At 34.3% G+C, this 20704-nt stretch overlaps 1 protein-coding gene across 2 annotated transcripts; it reads left to right on the forward strand.

Moving 5' to 3' along the window:
- Positions 1 to 720: 720 nt before the first annotated feature.
- LOC128235012 (uncharacterized) lies at positions 721 to 17727 on the forward strand. Of its 2 annotated transcripts, none has more exons than XM_052949688.1 (12): positions 721 to 2056; positions 6251 to 6553; positions 8289 to 8606; positions 9429 to 9719; positions 9935 to 10237; positions 12569 to 12859; positions 13460 to 13723; positions 15553 to 15678; positions 16008 to 16047; positions 16229 to 16245; positions 16583 to 16677; positions 17254 to 17727. In XM_052949688.1, the coding sequence occupies exons 1-12, from the start codon at positions 1930 to 1932 to the stop codon at positions 17371 to 17373; spliced, it is 2295 nt and encodes a 764-aa protein (XP_052805648.1). In that variant the 5' UTR covers positions 721 to 1929; the 3' UTR covers positions 17374 to 17727. The 2 variants fall into 2 exon arrangements, with proteins under 2 accessions (XP_052805648.1, XP_052805649.1); XM_052949689.1 differs by having other exon boundaries at positions 6266 to 6553.
- The last annotated feature ends 2977 nt before the right edge of the window (positions 17728 to 20704 follow it).

Below are 20704 nucleotides of genomic sequence, written 5' to 3' on the forward strand. Positions count from 1 at the left end.
TATTATTATTATTATTATTATTAGTTTCATTATTATTATTATTATTATTATTAGTAGTAGTAGTAGTAGTAGTAGTAGTAGTAGTAGTAGTAGTAGTAGTAGTAGTAGTAGTAGTAGTAGTAGTAGTAGTAGTAGTAGTAGTAGAAGTAGTAGTAGTAGTAGTAGTAGTAGTAGTAGTAGTAGTAGTAGTATTAGTAGTAGTAGTAGTAGTAGTAGTAGTAGTAGTAGTAGTATTGTGCAGGAAATTTTGATTTAGAAATAAAACCTGAAATGTATGAATTACTCTAGATGACATGTCATGCTCGGAAAGCCCAGAAAAGTCCAAAGATTTATTTCCACTGGAGTCCAGAATACATTTGAACGAATAAACAGATTGAAAAAGACAAACAATGCTTAATGACAATTACAAATGAGACAACATAAAATGTGTATGACATTACTAACCTAAAACACAAAAAAAAATAATCTAAAAAACAACAACTTCTTTATCTTGTTTGTAATAGTTTTAAATATTATTGATGTAAACCCTTTTCAAATGTTACATCAATTATAAAGGGGCATCAGACATCAAACTCTGACAGATTGTGGGTCGAATATCTTAAACACTTATCATATAAATATTTTAATTTATATTGAATTGAAATTGTCAAAATAGTTTTCAGCCATTAAACTCAACCAGAAAAAGTTTAATATCAATAAAAGGCGCAGTGTACTATTTGAAATCAACTGAATAGTTTTATTAAAAGTTTTTTGCTTTTTTTGCCTTTTATATGATAAAACAGTCAACAAGAAATTACATGCATCTGTTTATAACCTGCCTGGTCAGCTATGGATTACAATTACATTATGAATTGTCTCTTATCCCTAGTAAATAGTCATTGCGATGATTATTATAAATTGAATAAGCCATTCTGGTCAGCCTTTCGTCTTTATTTAGTCGTTCCCTAGTCTTACCCTGGTGCACTATTTAGTGCACTAGTGGTGCCCAAAATGTCCTGTTAGCCTTGGCAGTACTGTACATCACAAGTTTATTGAGAGTTTTCTTTCTAAAGACAAGTCCCCTTTGACCATGATCTTTATTCAAATATATTTAGGTTGGTATATCATTCGGAAGCTCTAAATACAACCAACGTAGGGAACACGGCGATTTGTAAGAGGCCTATTGTTGACAGCAAGTGAAATTGTGAGAAATAGTACCGGTGTAAACAATCAAAAGAAACAGTAACTGTGGGACAGTGTCAGAAACATTAACTTTGTACACATTGTAAAAAAACATTAACTGTATGAACATTGTAAGTTACATTAACTGTGTGAACATTGTAAGAAACATTAACTGTGTGAACATTGTAAGTAACATCAACTGTGTGAATAATGTTAAAAAAATGACATGTGTGAACCTTGTAAGAAACATTACCTGTGTGACATTGTTATGAACATTAACTGTTTGTAAATTGTAAGAAACATAAACTATGTGAACATTGTAAGAAACATTAACTATGTGAACATTGTAAGAAACATTAACTATGTGAACATTGTAAGAAACATTACCTGTGTGAACTTTGTAAGAAGCATAACGTGTGTGAACATTGTAAGTAACATTACCCGTGTGAACATTGTATCTTGAACATTGAACCCTGTACTCTGAACATTGTAACAAACATTTTCTATATGATCAATGTTTTTCCAATAAAATATTGATGCAAAGCAACCGTCGCCAACAAAGAAAGGCTTTGATCCCTAACATTAAGTGAAAAATTATATATTTTGAGAATGTAAGTGTCTTTTAAGTGTTTTCACTGTATTGTTTTGTATGGTAACAATCAATAGTAATTAAACAAATTTCCGTTAATCATTAATATCACACTTAAAGCATGATGTTTTAATAGAGTACTTGAATCACAACACTTGAGACGCATTGTATACATTTAAATGCTTACATTTCATTGTATTTTACACATATTGAAATTATTGTCAATAGGTTATTATTATGACCGAGAGGTGTTCGGAATGGATTTACCTTATGTGTATATCTTGTTTGCGCTAAGTTTTACAAGAGGTATTTGTTAACGTTTTATATACTAGTTGTGATGTTAAACTGATTAACTATTCATGAAATCACCAACCTCAACAAACATATCTGTTTGGCCGATAGCGTGCACAAATGCTAGGGACATTTCATTTAGCAAGCATGTCTGTCAAGTTCATGGACAAGATTTATACATGATTAGTATGTTAAGATAGAGACAATATAATGATACAGTAAAAAACACATTTAATTCCGCACTGGATGCACAAACACGTATCAAAATACATAGAGCATAACAGTTTTACAGCGGCTTTACAGCCAAGGAGCACTTTGACGTAAAAAATGCCAATATATAACGTCACGTCACATTTTTTCAAAACATTCTCCCATGCAAATTCACGCACGTGTTGTGACGATCCACCCATTACTTGTAAATGTCACGGTACCACGACTTGTCATATGAAGCAACTGTAGATCGTACGACCAGGGCGAGTTCCTGCATATCAGTGAATCGTTGTTCACGTAAATCCCCCTTAAGGCGTGGAAAAACAGCAACGTCCATGTGGGCGCAATCGGGACTATAGGGCGCGTGCTCCAAACGTTCAAAGCCAAGGAAATCAAAAGTCATCAGTGTATCGGTGGCTGTGTGAAGGTGCGTTGTTCTGGTGATATATGGTATCATCGATATTCGCCTGAGGCCGCTTCTTCCAGTAGGCGTTTGAGAAGTCCCTGCGTATTACCTGACAATAAACACATTATTGTGAACCCGTAGGAAACGTTTTCGTGCCGGTAATGATCCGTTCCTTGTTAAATGATTAATTGTGTAATGTTGTTTAAAATTCTTTTTATTTACTCTATTTATTTAGATATAAATTGGTTTAAAAAATAAAATCTTTAAATACCTGCTGATAATACGCGACAATGACAGTTTTCCCTTCCGGTACCTGGTGCTGTAGGATCATACCATCAGAATCCACGAAGAAATTACACATGGATTTCTTAGCAGACTTGCAGACTTTCGCCTTAATTGGTGGTGGTGAGGTGCTGTTTGGATTCGAGTTCATATGAATAAAGCCAGGTCTCCTTCACTGTCACTATACGTTTCAGGAAAGAATCACCCTGGCGTTGAAAATGGTCCAAAATGGCACTTGAAACGCTGATTCTTTTTTTCTTCCTACCCATTATTAAGTAGCCGGAACACCCATCGCGCACAAACTTTCCGCATACCTTGGTCCTGTTTTAAGGTCCGGTAAACTAAATTTGCACAAGTTCCAGTGATATTGATGCGACCCGCATCTGGACATCAGAAATGTAAAATAATGTCATATTATTTACCTTTCAAATGTTAAGGATTATGGCATCCTTTTCATGCTTTTGGTGCATTTGCACAACTTCGTACATTTGGCTACATTAAGTAAGCAGCCTTATGCATACCTCTGTGCAAATTTCTAAATTCCTTCATTTGTAATGACACAAGATATGAATCTGACGGGAATGCCGCGAATTTGTATTGCGTGTTCAAGTTTATGTCGTTTATTCCATGTACTTACGATTAACGGTACATTGATCCAGATGATAATGAAAACCACTTTAAAACCTGCATAATTGCTAAGTAACTATTCTTGACTTCCTGTATAACAATTGTACTCGCGTTATTCAGAGAACGAATTATTGTACATTGTTCGAAGGATGTTTCACAGCTTCCTTCTTGCTTGATTGAACGTTGCAATGATGCTTCATTTAATCGATTATTAACAGTTTATGGGATTATTAGTGTCCTGATTGAGAATTGTTTATATTTACATGTTAAATCTTTATTAGGAAGTTTGGAATTTGTAAACTATACGTTGTTTTTCATAGAAATCCAATATGGCTGCCGCTGTTTCTGCTACAGTGAGGTTGGCCGTTTTTTGGCCGTTTCTTGGCCGACGGCCAAGTGTCAGGTCGAGAGTTGGCCGTTTCTTGGACGAAAACGGGCCGCTCTGTTTTGACACCGGCCAGGAATCAAGTGTTTGATAATTTTACAAATATTTAAAATAAATAACATTTATTCTGCTGCTGTCATTTCGTTTTCTACGAAATTGGAACATTTTGGCATTTATTTAGATTTAGAAACTTCATGATTTGAGACTTTTTGAAATTGCCGACACTTTGGTTAATTTGAGACACGCTACCAAAACATTTGAAGAAGTTGTAAGCTTATTTCACCTAATAAAATAACTTGAAATGTTCGAGCCGCTTTCTTTCTGCAACCTGACGACATCCCCTTACAGCTGTGGCCCAACAGTATCACTTATATCCCGAGCGTTTTTTCTGCGATTAGTTTGTACAATATCTCGGACCCATTCTATGTCGCGTTCAGTCCTAGATGGCCGGTCCGTTCTTGGAGAATCATCCACGCTGATTTCAACGTCTCTGACACGCTTATGCCATTTAAACACAAGACTTCTGCAACATTTCATAGAACCACGCTCAATAAACTTTAGGGTTGCTATTGGTGACATTCACGTTGACAAGTTTAATAACGGAACGTTGTTCCGTCCTTAACGTCATATCCGTGATTATGGCTGAGCGCGCTCACTACCTTTGTGTGTTGATAATGTCGTTAAAAAATTCACATGTCGAGTAATGGCGTCAATATTTCTGATGAGTACGGATATGACGTCATAAAATATGCATTCAACATGTTGACATAATTTGGCGCCAAATTCTCGTTTAATTGCGTTAAAAGTGAGCGCTTTTGTTTCGTGTTATTTTTAGACATGAAAGTGCTCAATATCGAATAAACTAGGTTTCTTTAAAAAATAAATGTCTTTCAGCAACGTTTCTATCTTGATACATTGTTCGATGTATTACTTTCGATTTAAATGAATATTTAAAATGATATGCATTTAAATAACATTATATATATATACATACATATAATGATTATATATATACGAGTACACCAGTTGCATTCAAAACAGTAAATATTTTATGAACCATGCTACTTGACGATGAGACAAAGCAAGTTTAGTGAAACATTTCTTTCACACAAACTACTGATAATATCTTGAAAGCAATATTCAAATCGAAGAAACCATGGGCCAGAGTCAAAACCAGAGATACAAATTCACCCAAACAATAGAGAGTAAAGATGCTCCGGAAAACAGTACCCATTTCTAATTAACATTTCTAATCAACATTATTGTAATATTACCTAATTTCCTATCTCAAATAATTTTGCTTTCTATGCAAAACGTGTAAATATATCAATATAACACAATTTTTTTCAATATATTCAATAATGAAAATGAAAACAGGTGTATCCCGACTACTGTGCATGCTAAAAATGAATCAATTTTGTTCTCAAAAATCATGGTCTATACCGTTAATTCTTTCAATTGGATAACTCTACCCCTCATGACGAAACTCAATCACATATTGGTCATTTCCGGTCACCTCCGGTTAACCTGTAAACCATAGACATCAATATTTGAATGTTGAAAACTTTCACTGTTGACACATTCCAATATAATGATAAATTGCAATTAAAGTGTTATATAGCACCTGTTGCATACCGACGTTTTTAGTTGTCAAGACTACGTCTAGCCATACATCGATCCCGGGATCGAATCCTGCTGCCGATCTTAAATGTTTCATATTTTATCAATAAAATAAAGCAGCTTATTGATTTCTCTAATACCTCATACGTTTTTATTACCTCAATACCGCAGCATAACCGATTACTGCAATACCGCGGCTGCATCCATAGTGTCTGTTTTAAACAACCCTATGGTTTGAAAGTACTGAAATGAATAAACAAAATGTTTCTTTATGTTTGTTCCATAATCATTCCACGTTAGGATAAAAACTGAACTAATAAGCTAGTTGAAATATTGATACGTTAATTATACGTGTATTTTTGTTATGACGTCATGTGTTTGACGTCAAATTTGGTATACAAAATGGATGGTCTTAGTTACACATACGTAACTTATGTAATTCGATAGATATCATAACGAAAATTAAATAAAACCACAAAAGAAAATGTATGTATGAAGGCCCAAAATCGAGCGATTCGGATCATATTACGTTTGTTCTATTAGCTTAATATATTTAATGTATATAACATTTTTTTTTTTCAAGTTCATTATAATATCGGCATATTCTCTCAAATGTAAGACTGATCTTATTAAATACTTTCATCTGCATTGCCGATGCAATGCTTTAATGCCATTAAAGCTTCTGTTGTTGTAGGTAGTGAGGCTGCCTGTGGTAACCTGACATATCGCGAGCCTGCAATACAAGGGAGAAATGTGACGTTTGTATTCAAACCGGACAGTTACCGAAACGATACACTACCTATTTTGAAAAACGACAAATACAATATACACGGTCAAAGGATCTCAGTCAGTGCTGATCCCACCAGGAGTGTGTACCTTATTGTTTTCAACACCTTGGTAGGCGGTAGGAACTATGCGGGCACGTACTTTTTAGTGGCTCACAATAAATGCAGCTCAGATCGAGTACGCCTAGATTTAAAAGGTAATGTATGTTGACTCGATGGTTATTTTTACAAAGTCGTTACTAAAAAGACTCACTGATTCTTAATTTCTTAAGAATTTTGTTTTTATGGTAAATGTATATGTTTGCAAACAGCTAAGTAGAAAATGTTATATACTGTCTAAGTATAGGGAGTTATATCTTATTTGTTATTTAAGCTGCACTCGCGCAGATGGTTAGTTATGACACTTATTATAACAAAATATCTCTGAATCGGCTTATTTGCCATCAATGCCTTCAATTCAGTCATATTGATGCGACCCGCATCTGGACATAATAACTATAAAATAATGTCATTTTACTTACCTCTCAAATGTTTAGGATTATGGCATCCTTTTCATGCTTTTGGTGCATTTGCACAACTTCATACATTTGGCTACATTAAGTAAGCAGCCTTATGCATAACTCTGTGCATATTTACGTAGAGATTTCTAAAATTCTTTATTTGTAATGACACAAGATATGAATCTGACAGGAATGCCGCGAATTTGTATTGCATGATCAAGTTTATGTCGTTCATTCCATGTACTTACGATTAACGGTAAATTAATCCAGATGATAATGAAGACCACTTTTAGACCAGCATAATTGCTAAGTAACTATTCTTGACTTCGTGTATAACAATTGTACTCGCGTTATTCAGAGAACGAATTATTGTACATTTTTTGAAGGATGTTTCACAGCTTCCTTCTTGCTTGATTGAAAGTTGCTATGTTGCATCATTTAATCGATTAACAGTTTATGCGAATATTAGTGTCCTGAGTGAGAATTGTTTATATTTATATGTTAATTTTTTGTTTGGAAGTCGAGACTTTGTCCACTATACGTTGTTTTTCATATAAATCCAATATGACCCACGCTGTTTCTGCTACAGCGGGGTTGGCGTTTTTTTTAACGTTTATTGGCCGACGGCCAAGTGTCATGTCGAGAGTTGGCCGTTTGTTGGCCGAAAATGAGCCGCTCTGTTTTGACACCGGCCAGAAAACGACCCGGTCAATTTTCGGCCCGTTTTCGGCCGGTTTATAGCCAAATCCCTGGAAATTGCTGGGAGATGGCATTCTTGTTTAGGTTTTGCATTGAGACAGGCTGCATTTTTTTGTTTTCTTTGATTTTTTTATAAACTTTGATTTTTGGGGATAATGTTTGATAATTTTACAAAGATTTAATATGAATAACATTTATTCTGCGGCTGTCATTTTATTTTCTACGAAATTGGAACATTTTGGCATTTATTTAGATTTAGAAACTGGATGTTTTTAGACTTTTTGAAATTGCTGTAACTTTGGTTAATTGGAGACACGCTACCAATATATTTGAAGAAGTTGTAATTTTATTTCACCTTATAAAATAACTTGAAATGGTCGAGCCGCATTCTTTCTGCAACCTGACGACACCCCCTAACAGCTGTGGCGCAACAATATTAGTTAATCCACAGGCAGATCTCAATTGTTTGGTAAATTGTCGTAATTTCATTGTTTTTTAAGCGTGTGTAGCGTTTTTAGGATTTTCGAACGTAAATATGATAATTTTGATCTTCTGTCAACAGTCTTATTTCGCTGCTTTCAAGGCATTTACGCAAAAAAAATGGCTCATTAAAAGACATAAAAAATAAAAACTTATTGAAAACTATGTGTCTATGAGAGTGCAGCTTTAAAAAAAATGTTAGTAACTCATCAATTCGTTACAGAGTTATTCTTATATTCATTTTGATTTTCAGTTATTTCAGGTTGCGGATATTTGTATATTAGGACCAAGGTGGTTACCGTAGGAGGTTATGTCGAGTTAGGCTACTTTCCCGCTTTTAGCGTAATACACAATGATGATCTTTATGTTCGCCAATTGTATAACGCCACCTCCTCCTTGGATATGAATTTATCTTATGATGTTTTGTCTGAGAGAGGGGATCCCAACTGGGAGTTTGTACTTACAATACACAACGTTAACCGATGGATGTCTGGAAACTACAGCGTGAGATGCAAAGACGGCAAACCTGGTTGGGAAAAGTTTACACAACCCGTTGAACTAAACGTCATTGGTGAATCACTATTTAAATCTTATTAATAAACAAATATCCCGATATTTCATATTATAGAGATTGATTTCTCCCACCTCAGATAAGTAGATCCAATAATTTAACCATGCTAGATATTCTTATCTTGCCCACGGGTGAAGATAAAATGCCCGTATGGAACTCCTTTTACCACATTGTAATTACCTCCCTTGTTGAAGACTGTCGTCAGTAGCATCAAGGAAATCTTGTCTTATGGTAATATTTAGAACGCTAATAATTTATTTCTCGCTTCAAATGTCACCATAAAACAGTTTTCAGGCACCATTCAAGAAATAATGCTTCATTCTCCTTAGAACTATTTAAAAAGACCGATTTGACTGTTAACATTAACTGGATCACTGCGCGTATATCCATGACAACCACGTGCTATCGCATATCCATACGCAATTATTTTCACTAAGCAAAAAAGAGTTCCAGCAAAATATACATTTTTACTTAATTTTGTTTAACTGAGGTGGGAGAAAAAGCATCTACCATAGCCGCTCGTATAAGATAGGTTCATCCCGACCACCGGTAAACCTCGTTTCCGCAAAATACCCTACGCTCGGGTCGGAAGAACCTATCTTACACTCTCGGCCATGGAAGATACTTATAATTTCCTTATAAGAACGCGTACAATTGTTATCTCGTCATACAGAATTACGCTTTTTTAATATACAGAGTCTCAACTTTTTATTGAATAATGAACGAAAAAGCAAGCCAGCAGTATAGCTATCCGTTTCGGTTGCAAATTTTATGTTTATCTTACGTCTTAACTATAATTTTTTGTTTATCTACTTCAATAAGGTAAACCGTCGCTTCATTCCTATAACCATACTTCCGAATGTGAAGATTGCTTAGTCGGGATAGACGGTAAAGATCTGGGCAGTCATATTTACTGCCATACAACCGGCAGAACTGTTCCAACAATCTATGTCGGAGATAGTAAAGTAGCCGTACACATTGTTAGTTATAATACATACCGTCCAATTACGTATGTTGCGAGGAAAGACGACCACATGAAAAACGTTACATGCAGCGTCTTCAATGCAGCTATGGCAACGCCACTTTACACCAGTTCCAAACTTTATGTGGCTGGTAAAGTTATTTTTGCATGTTTCTACAGTTTAATATTGTCGTCGGTTAAGTTTTATTTAATTTTACAATATTTCAAATTGTACTAAATAAAGAGTAAAACAATCTAATAAATTCAGTCCAGTTTTATTCATGTTTATTATTTGATTTCAATTGTGCCTCGTTTATTTGTCTAAAAATATCCTTAAAAATCAATAAATAGTTCGTGCATTTTCCAGTTAAGCCAGACATTGCAGTTCTCAACGTACCTGCACTAAAGGAAGGGGACCCAGCTAACATTACATGCACTTCCAAGGGAGGGAGACCGTCGTCAAAATTAAGTCTTATGTTGAATAATATCAACATATCTTCAATAGCGAGCACTACAACCAATTATAACGAGAATTTAGGAACCTATACCACACAGATTGGTTTGAACTCAAGTGCTAAAAGAGAGTTGCATTCTATGAAAGTATCATGCTTCCAACTTACGGACTTTTTTGCGACCTACATGACCGAAACAAAAACTATAAATTGTAAATGTGAGTTTGTTTCCTAAATTTCAAAAGTAAAACAGTTTATCATAACGTTTACCATGTTTTCAGTTTAATATAATCATCACGTATTTTTCCGTATTACTCATAAAATTATGGAATTTTATAATAACACACCGCACGTTTGTAAACAATTTGATTGTAAGCATTATTTTTTCATTTGTAATATAACAGCAACCGATAGGTTTGTTTCTGATTTTCTTTTTATGATGATGATTTATTTGAATAAAGAAGTTCATCTTCGATTTAAATCATGAGAGGAAAACTTGAACCGAAAATGGTTTCATCAGCATATATCAAAATGGTGACGTTTTTGAATTTTTAACAGAAAATATAAATTGTGAAAATGTATAGTGCTCATTCTATAATTCTCACTGAATATCATCTCGGTATTCATTTTACTTATGAATGGAATTATAACGCTCTAATCAATATTGTTTTAAATCAATCCTTGAAAAACAAATTTGCAATGCTTGAAGCGCGTGAAATGACATATCTTTGTTAGAGTGAAACAGGTATATTAAAATATGAGATGGCATGTAATAAAAAAGAGATGACGATCGTCATCATATAATCATATTTACACCTCAACTTCCGTTCCTTAAATGAACTGCCTTTCGGCAGTTGCGATTATCATCCGATGAATGCAACATCTTCGGATATGTTAGGATCACAATTCCTCGCATAACAATATACGTGAAAATTGTTAATCTTGTAATTGTTTGTATTGTGTCAGTAGGTCCCGTAAAATATAAATCATTTTAGAAAGTGTTAATTCATGATATTTTAAATATATTGTTGCCATAAGTATTTCAATTTTACATTTAAAAGTGATTTTAAATCGTTGATATTTTCCCGCGTTATTGTGATGTCATTTGATAAAATGTTTTCGGTTACCACTTACGTTGACCAGCCCAATTGTGTTCATACCCAAATAATGACACCAATCCCGCAATTCATTCCTTAACACAATTGTAATCAGCCCGTTCATGATATTTGTAAGTGATATCGCCAAGGGTTCGCTTATTAACACATTTCCTAAACTCGTTGAATAAAAGTGTGTATTATATAACGACTTATGACAGATCCTATATTTTTAAATATGTTTAAATAACAAATGAAAATCTTACATTTAAAAACAAACTGTAGTCTTGTAGTATTATTGCTTGGACTATAAGGAATGCAACAGTTTAAGACAAACGAAGTGAAAATGAAGTCGAGTTTTCGATCGATATTATTTATTTTCATAATTACAGCAGAAATTATTACCGCGCGTTGAAATGATAACAAAAAGACCATTAATGCAAATGACGGTATGAGTTAGTTTGTTCACATTTGTATAGAAATGAATGACAAATGAAATTTAATATACATTTTTTTAAATATTATTTGATCGTTTTAAATTAAAAACCACATGGCGGCTCTCATCCATTGAATGTGAACAATTAGAGTTAAATAATAAAGCAAAAAATAAAATGCGATGTATATTGTGATACGCTAGACCCGCATTATGGTATATCACGCCTCCAACATGAATGACGCAACGTCATTGGTCCAGGACTGGTCACGCGGTGACCCAATATTTTTCTATATTGGGTCACCAAATGTATGTCGTACCAAAATGGCGTCTGTTTTCCGATTCCGATGAATATTCCAATGAATACATGAAACATTTAAACATGTAAACAGGTTGTCGACGTGATATATACGTTACGGGGTTAGTAGGTGACCCGATATGGGATATATGGGGCGTGGGAAACAATATTCGTGTTGGAGCTTCGTTCTCACCCGATATGGTTTCCTTTGCCCCGTATGATCCCATATCGGGTCACCTACTAACCCCTTAACTTATAAAATTGCGATTTAAATATTCTTTTATCGGTTTCAATGTAGACAATAGGTCGCAGAGTTATGGTTCTTTAACTAAAATATAACAGTAGAACTTGGATTTTATCAAACTCAGTATTTAGACACACATTAGCGATAAGCGGAATAGACATGCATTTGTAATTTGCAATACACAGGTATAAAACAATTTATAACATTTAAAGTAAAATATGACAAATTCAAAAACAATATTGATATTTTTCACAAAACATGTTTATAAAGTTAATAGACAAGGAAATACGGTGTGTTGAAATAAGGTTGTCAACAATCTACAATTATAGCAAACAGATTTATTGGTGATCTTAATTTTATTTCAAAGCATGAATCAATCTAATACCTATGACAATTGTGAAGCTTTATGTTGATTTTGTACCTCACGACTTCTAATATAAAATGCAGATAATATTCAATAAATGAACCTGCATTCTTCAGACCCTCCTTCAATGGTATTATTAGAGAAACCATCTTTACCTTCCAAACTGCAAGACATCTACCATCTCGTGTTTAGCTGCAAGATCAAAGACTTTAACGACAACTGTAGTTTAATTTGGACCTCAAGCAAATATTTACACATAGACGTTAATCATTTGGACAGTAAATCCATGCTGACAACTGTAAATGTATCGGTCACCAAGGAAGATTTTGGCAAGGTGCTTGTCTGCAGTGCTGTTTGTACCAGCTTTCAACGAAACATTTCGAGTTCATCTGCTCTATTGGTGCCTTGTAAGTTTCTTCAAAGACCTTTGACAAGTGCTTCAACACATCAGACATCAGTTTCCGAGTACCATTTTAAATAGCGTCTAAGTGACCGGGACATCAGTGTTAAGCAGACGCGTTCGTAAGCTGAAATGAACTGCCTTAAATGTACCTTTTTATACAAAAGTTCTACATCAAATACATTAAATGTCTAATACTTGTACAAAATAATTTAAACAAATCGAATGGTAAATCTATTATGTACATGTATCTATGCGTCGCTGCTCAATGATAGACTAGGGTTCTGGATTACAATACCTGTTCTAGAATGGTTGACCTTTCAGCAGTAAATATGTTTGAATTATACGTTGCATGTTCTATGCACGCCTATCATGCAATAGAAATGCTATTGCCAAGAACTAACCTGAATATGTTTTTGACATCGTTAATCGGTCGGCTGAAACCGCGTTATGAGTAGAAGAATGCATCTTAATATGATCAGTGTGTCATGCTCTGTTCAAAATTACTGCAGTCAAAGCATTGTTTGAAATTGGATATAAACGTTTAAAACACTTGTTCATAAGACTTTTATGATATTACGTTAAAGTACATAACTTTTAATTTCAGATGTGCCAGTGATGTCGCTTTCAGTGGAAAAGGTATTTTTACAAGAATATGAGTCAAAGACTGTAACCTGCAGTGTTGAAAGTTATCCTCTTCCAGACATTTTATGGTCAGATGAATTTTCAAAACCCCTTCGAAGGTGTCAAAAGAGCGCCACGTGTGCTCTAACTATTGAACATATTTCTATCGATGCGCAAATGATTTATATTTGCGAAGCATCCTCAGAATTCGGAAATACAAGTTCCTCTTTCGTCGCAATCAGTACAGGTAAATGATCTAGATATTTATAACCATCGTTTTAATGCTTTCTTCAAGAAACCGAGTTTGACGCATTTCTGTCGTTAATACAAACACTTGTGTATTCTGAGTTTATGATTGTTGAACTAGTGCATTTAGAAATAATATCGATTGAAAATACATCTTGCCTTTAGATTAAATTTTCGCAAACACATAATACATCCGAAGTTATATGTATATCAGTTGCATTTTATTAAGAGACCCTTCCTTGACAGCAATGGTAAATTACAAATTCAACATTTACCCCTTAAGGCGGTAGTCTTTAATCAACTAATTAAGAAACAGTACAGATCACTTAGGGCCTCCTGATATTGTAGTGACAGACGTCCGGCTTCGGTCCGTTCAATGGTTGTGGGAGGACTGGTCAGGCACTACAATGTCAGAAGGTTTGAACAGGTCTGTATTATTACAGCCTACAGCCAAAAACCTCCTTACTAAAAGTATCGCTAACCTAAATTAGGTATCGTCAGATCTACATTTTGACATGAAATGTTTTTAAAAAATTAATGCGCCGGGTTACAAAATGGGACGTAAAGCTGGGTTAAAACAGTGCGAATCAAAAGACCCCTTTATCTAAATAAGCTCATAAGATTATACTATATTTGGAAGCAAGCAGAAGAACCTTAAATAAATATATGTAAGGAACCGAGGGAAAGAGATAAGTATAGAAAATAACACAGAAAATAGTAATGATTTGACTAAAAGATCCTACCTTACTTTACTTTCTATAAATAGTCAAAACGTCCTCAGCCAATATCGCGAGATGCACTTGAAATCAATGTTCATATATCCTAGTACATATATATTCAAAAGTTACCTGTACTGTTATTAACTATCTAATTGAAGTTAACATTTCAATTTACAATTCATATTCTAACTTCTTATCTCTTTAAGTTTTGGGCAACTCAAAATATTGTTTTGATTCAATTTCTATCTCCTGAGAACAGAATTGTGAAAAAAGTGAGAACACTCTTGTCGCGCATTAAGTTCTACATGGAAATACATCATATTAAAAAAAAGCAAATTTTAATTGAGACGACACTCATGTTTAGACCGGGTCTTTAAATATATATTGTAATGTCTACCTCAGCAGTTACACATAATTAGTACTCAGCGTCCTTTAACTTGTAAGTGACAGCGGGCCTTTTAACACTATAATTTCCAACATATAGCGAAGCGGGCCTTATTTTAAAAAAAAACAGTTATCACTTTGCATGCTTAGAAAAGAAACAGAACACACAATGATATTATATAGATTAGGGCAATATTTTTCAAGGAAAAATAGTACTGATGGCCCGTACTTAAAACCCAGATTTGTCACACGATCCCACGCTGGGATAATCGGTTACTCAAATACTCAAACGTTATGTTAAGCTCTAGCTAATAGATGAAATGTTGTACATCTCAAAACTGTACATACACAATTAAAAGTTTTAAATATGTATTATATATGTGTTGTATATAAATAAGATTTGGGATAAAGTTATACATATTCTTAGTAACGTATTAAGTACTAACATCCCTATCAGTATGCCAGTAAATTATATTATAACATGTATCTCTGAATAGTAGTTACAAGCATAATAAAACTGTCCCTCTGATACGTCCCATTGTTTCGTCTTCATTTGCGAATTGTATGCGTCTTAGCTAGAATAAGAGAAAGCATGAACATATAATTACAATCTCATATCATTTAATTGAATTAAAATTATCGGACTAATTAATACTTCTCCTGGGATTACCAAATCGAAATGATCGTAAGATGCGATAGTTGATATACTCTTTAATTATAATTTCAGTAAACCAAGGGAAGGGATCCATTACTGAGCCGGTATCTGGTTTATTATTGCCGTGGGTTGCCGTCGCTGTTGGATTTATTATACTTATTGCAATAACTGCGGTGATTGTAGTTGTTCTCAGAAAAAGTAAGAGTTTTATATGAAGGAACATGTTTAGCAGTAGCGGGTTTAGACGGAGCGCATCCGGCTACCCACCACCATCCCCCCACAACAACCTGTATAATTGTCCAAGTGAAGGTTTTAATGTCGATATCGGAGAAAAGTATGAAAAATATAAACAAGAAAGCATCATTTAGACAAAAAGTAACCCAATTGTTAATGGGGGAAAGCCACAAACCCCCCTTATCAAAATCAATCATTGTATATAATACGGATTAGTTGAACTATTAAATCCAATTAATGCATAGTCGAATAAATTTAGTATACATACTTTTGTTTTACACTTTTTATTTTAGGATTTCGACAACGGGAAACATCGAATGAGCAAAATTATCTGTAAGTGTTAAGATTAGTAGAAAATGATTAAACATCACATATTACGTTAGTAAAATGATAAGTTTAGAAAAAAAGTTATTAGCTCTCATCTACCAAATTCTTTTTATCAGATTTTTATCATTATGAAAATAATATTTGATATATTCTGTGTATATTGCATTGTAGTTTTTGTTTGTTTCAGCAACGTTGTTTACTGCCGTAAGTTTTGAACAAAAATATGTGAATATAATCCATCAACCTATTCACGATAAACTTCCGTAGTCTGCGATTTCTTTAGGTGTCATCCTTTGCAATAACGAATTGTATCATCTTGTTTGACAGCCAAGAACTTTACGAAAGAAAAAAAAATATACGAGTTCATTCTGTTACATCCCGAGCAGAATGAAATTATAACACGAATCTAATTTAAATATATTTAAGGAACATAAAATTCCATAACACTAACCTTTGTCGCTTAATAATTAAGTTCATTAAGCTTAAAAATAAGCTTTTCCTTACTACAGTGTTACTATTTAAAATATTTGCACATTTCCAGAAAATTTGACCACAACCAGGAACGAAATAACAACCGAAAACACAGCTGAAAATCCACCAGTAGAAGGTAGAACAGACGAAGTAGTGGAAAATGAGGTATAAAGTATACGTCATTCAGTTATTTCTGAAACTGTTTGCTACGAAGATAACCATGCCGTCAAACTTCGCCCATATTTGGTTTATAGGTCTGCGGCTAGAGGGTTAAGAAGTTTTTAACTCATGCACTGAATACAATTATTAAGGTGACGAAAGGGTGATTGTTAACGCACTATTTTTAATAACCTGATCAAGTTTAGCCTCAAAGGTTTCCAAGTACCGTTCTAGTGTTATAAAGCATTCTTTGATGGACAGTGAAACGTGTGTCCGCAAACAAAGTCCGATATCACCTCTTGCTTAATCTTATTTCATTACATTTAATAATTGGATGAGGAATCTGTTTTTGCACTTAAAAGCAACACGTCGACTTCAGTTTTGTTTCATTATATTTTAAGTGTGTTAATCATATGAACATGCGTCCTTAGCTACGAACAAATCAAATATACTGTGTTCACGATTCCAGAACAGACGTGAAGACACCTGTTGTAAAAGCAAATTATATTAGTTGATGCAATTATGACTTGTCGAAATAACATCGTTTTATGTTGACTAACGTGTTTTACATTCATATTACAGAACATCACACCTGAAATTCATAACTACGATGAAATTGAGATGGAGATACACACATACGAAGCATGTAAGAATTCGGGAGAAACCGAGCATCCATATGGGCATTTAGAATGCCTAGAGTGAATCGCACTGCTAAACTTTCTTTCTACACAGCAGCGCATAAATATAAGAAATAAAACATTAATAATTCAACTTCCAAGTGAAATATGATTTCATAAGATCTATACATATTTTATATATGAGTTATAATTTCATATCGTTTTAATGAGTTCTTATTTACGGTTGCATGCTCTACAGTCCGCTATCAGGTTTTAATTGTTCATGGATATTCGTCTGATTTCTTAAATAATATCACACAAAAAATGTAAAAGACATCTCTATAACCATCGCACTGTTAGATTTGCGAAAGACAATTGTGTTACTGCATCAACTTGAGACAAACTTGATTCCTTTGTAGTTCTTTCAGTTGATTGGTTAAAACAATATTTTATAAATGGGAACAGCAGGCAACTATCACATGGCCTCTAAACGCCAGCTCCATCATTTTACGGTGGTGCAAAGAAAAAGAGCTGTCGACACTTCACTGGGCTGTGTTGACACGAATAAACGTGAGTATGATTTATATTTTATTTGATAATTCCATTTAACGGACATATTTCGAAAATTGGAGAATGTGGTACCGTGTAAGAACACTTCTACTGCAGGCTGGTTACTATTTCGTTTCAATATTGTGCAAACAGTGGTGCCAGGAGCTTTTCTCCCGAATTGGACATGTTCATATTTTGAGATCTGATTGCATAGCAAGTACACTTCGGTGCTTACACACCCAGTAAGAACATTCTCACACATGCAAACATAACTGTTATGTATAGTTCATATGCCGGAACACAACAAAACTGATAAGCACTTCTTAATGATAAAAAAATGCAAAAATTTATAAAAGTGGTGGCGCTGCTGCCCTAGTGGTGACGCTGTCGAGTATGTTTAACGCTTGAAGTAATATAAAAGTTAACGCTTTTGGAATAATACAAAGGTTGCTATGTTTAATAGACACGGCCTGGATACATGTTTGCAATTTTCAATGGGGAAGTGTATACGGATAAATTTTAGTTATGAAAAAAAGAAGATTTGTTAATGATATCAACTCTTATTGACCTTTACTTAAAATTTGTCGTCAATAACCGTTTTGATGCGTGTAAATCTTCCAAAACGTCATATAAAACGAATAAGTCTAATGTTTAAAACAGGAAAAGTTATTCTGTGTGTTTTTGTATTGACTGGTCGTCGGTCCTACGAGTTCGTTATTTTAGAAATTTACTTTCTGTGAAAACGATTTATATACACGCTGTGGTAGTAAATAAGCATGTGAGAATTTACGGGCATATTGTGAATAATACTTTAAATTATGCATTTGATAACAAATATAAGTGCCTTTACACGACATCAATTGACTATTTTAAATTTAAGTCATATAAAATGGAAGTTCAAAGCATAATTCACTCGATTTTACTAACAAATATAAGTCGCAATAACGACATTAACACATTTTAAATTTAACTGACATAAAATGAAAGTTCAAAGCGTAATTCACACGATTTAAAACAAACATTAATGAATAAAAGTAGGCCGAAAAAGATCAGGCGAAATGATACCTCGGCCGAATCGACCCGACACCAATAATTTTATCGGTGATAATGCAAGGTACCAGTCTTAATAATTTACGCATGCCGGAGACGACCGAGTAACTACGATCTAGAAAGTTGATTAAACCGTCATAGTTCGGCTATGTCCGTGTTTATTCGGAAAGTTAACAATTGTTAGAATATTTAAACGTACGTTTACTGTCATTAGGATAACAAACACATATTAACGCTTAAACATATTTAGCCGCGTCTTTGATATCTTGCATCAAAATTCGTCTTGTCATTCATTGTTATGCTGGTTATGCATACTACTTGCGGAAACAAAACTCTACGCGAACTACCTTAACCTTACTGAAAACTATTTCATGTTAATTTTTGCCATATAACTATAAGTATCTATCATGTGTGTCCGGTTATGAGAGAGCTATTCTTGCATACCGGACGTGTTTTTCCGGTCATTTGACCAGTGCTTGAAAAACGCATCTTACACCACCATGTAAGATGAGTTACGCGCAACAACGCGCTACACTCCTTATTTCTTTTATTGTACGGTTTATGAAAAGTACATTATTTCATTTCAATAAAGCACAATCAAATAAATAAGTATGCAATTAATTAAAATAGACAATCAATAATCGTAAAACGCGATTTAAAGAGTTACTATTTGACATCGATAGTGATTTAAATTACTGCGGTTTATGACTTCAGTAAACAACTTTTCACGCGCTTTTTGGTAAAGTGTACAAAAGTGCGTTTTCTACGTCAATTTTTCCATAAATTGATAATTTTAGATATGCAAGGAAACAATATCAATCTTGTTTTTTCGGTCCGGATCTAAATATCCGTCCGTCGGTCACGGCAAGCCTCGTTACCGTCTTACGCGCGTGCACTTGGGTCGGATTTTTATATCCGTACCGGACACCAATGATAGATACTGATAATGCTATGGTGAAATTAACCTCACCTAGCCGTTTGTTTTCGAAATAATTTTCAGTAAGGTTAAGGTAGTTCGCGTAGAGCTTTGTTCCCGCAAGTAGTTACCAACAATGAATGATAAACATAGTAACATTTGTATTCATTCCAAAAGCGTTAACTTTTTTATATTACTTCAAGCGCAAAACATACTCGAATACAGAGTCTATAGCGCCACCACTACTCGACAGCGTCACCACTAGGGCAACAGCGCCACAACTTTTAAAAATATGTGCATTTTTCTTTTTTAAGAAGTGCTTATCAGTTGTGTTCTGGCATAGGTACTATACATACCAGCTATGTTTGCATGCGTGAGAATGTTCTTACGGGGTGTGTAAGCACCGAAGTGTACTTGCTATGCAATCAGATCTCAAAATATGCCCATGTCCAATTCGGGAGAAAAGCTCCTGCCACCACTGTTTGCACAATATTGAAACGAAATAGTAACCAGCCTGCAGTAGAAGTGTTCTTACACGGTACCACATTCTCCGATTTTCGAAATATGTCCGTTAAATGAAATTATCAAATAAAATATAAACCATACTCACATTTGTTCATGTAAACATAGGGCACAGCTCCACCACTGAAGTGTCGACAGCTCTTTTTCTTTGCACCACCGTAAAGTGGTGGAGCTGGCGTTTAGAGGCCGTGTATCAATAAGGTTTCATCAAGTTCGTCAACGGTATCCTGCGGGGAGTCCCAGGGTAGCATTAATGGTCCACTCTGTGTTATATAAATGGTATGCCTTAATGTATAGACACTAAAACTCAACTCATAGTTTACGCAGTTAACAGCGCCATTTTATTTTCACATAACAACCCAGAATCGATCTATTTAAT

Source organism: Mya arenaria, chromosome 5 (genome assembly GCF_026914265.1).
Source record: "Mya arenaria isolate MELC-2E11 chromosome 5, ASM2691426v1".
Classification (NCBI taxonomy): domain Eukaryota; kingdom Metazoa; phylum Mollusca; class Bivalvia; order Myida; family Myidae; genus Mya; species Mya arenaria.

Excerpts from the sequence above, each read along its gene's own strand:
- LOC128235012 (XM_052949688.1), top strand. The coding sequence starts at position 1,930 with ATGCTTACATTTCATTGTATTTTACACATATTGAAATTATTGTCAATA. Across the intron at positions 8,607-9,428 it reads CGTTGAACTAAACGTCATTG|GTAAACCGTCGCTTCATTCC; the intron begins GTGAATCACTAT and ends TACTTCAATAAG. Across the intron at positions 12,860-13,459 it reads ATCTGCTCTATTGGTGCCTT|ATGTGCCAGTGATGTCGCTT; the intron begins GTAAGTTTCTTC and ends TTTTAATTTCAG.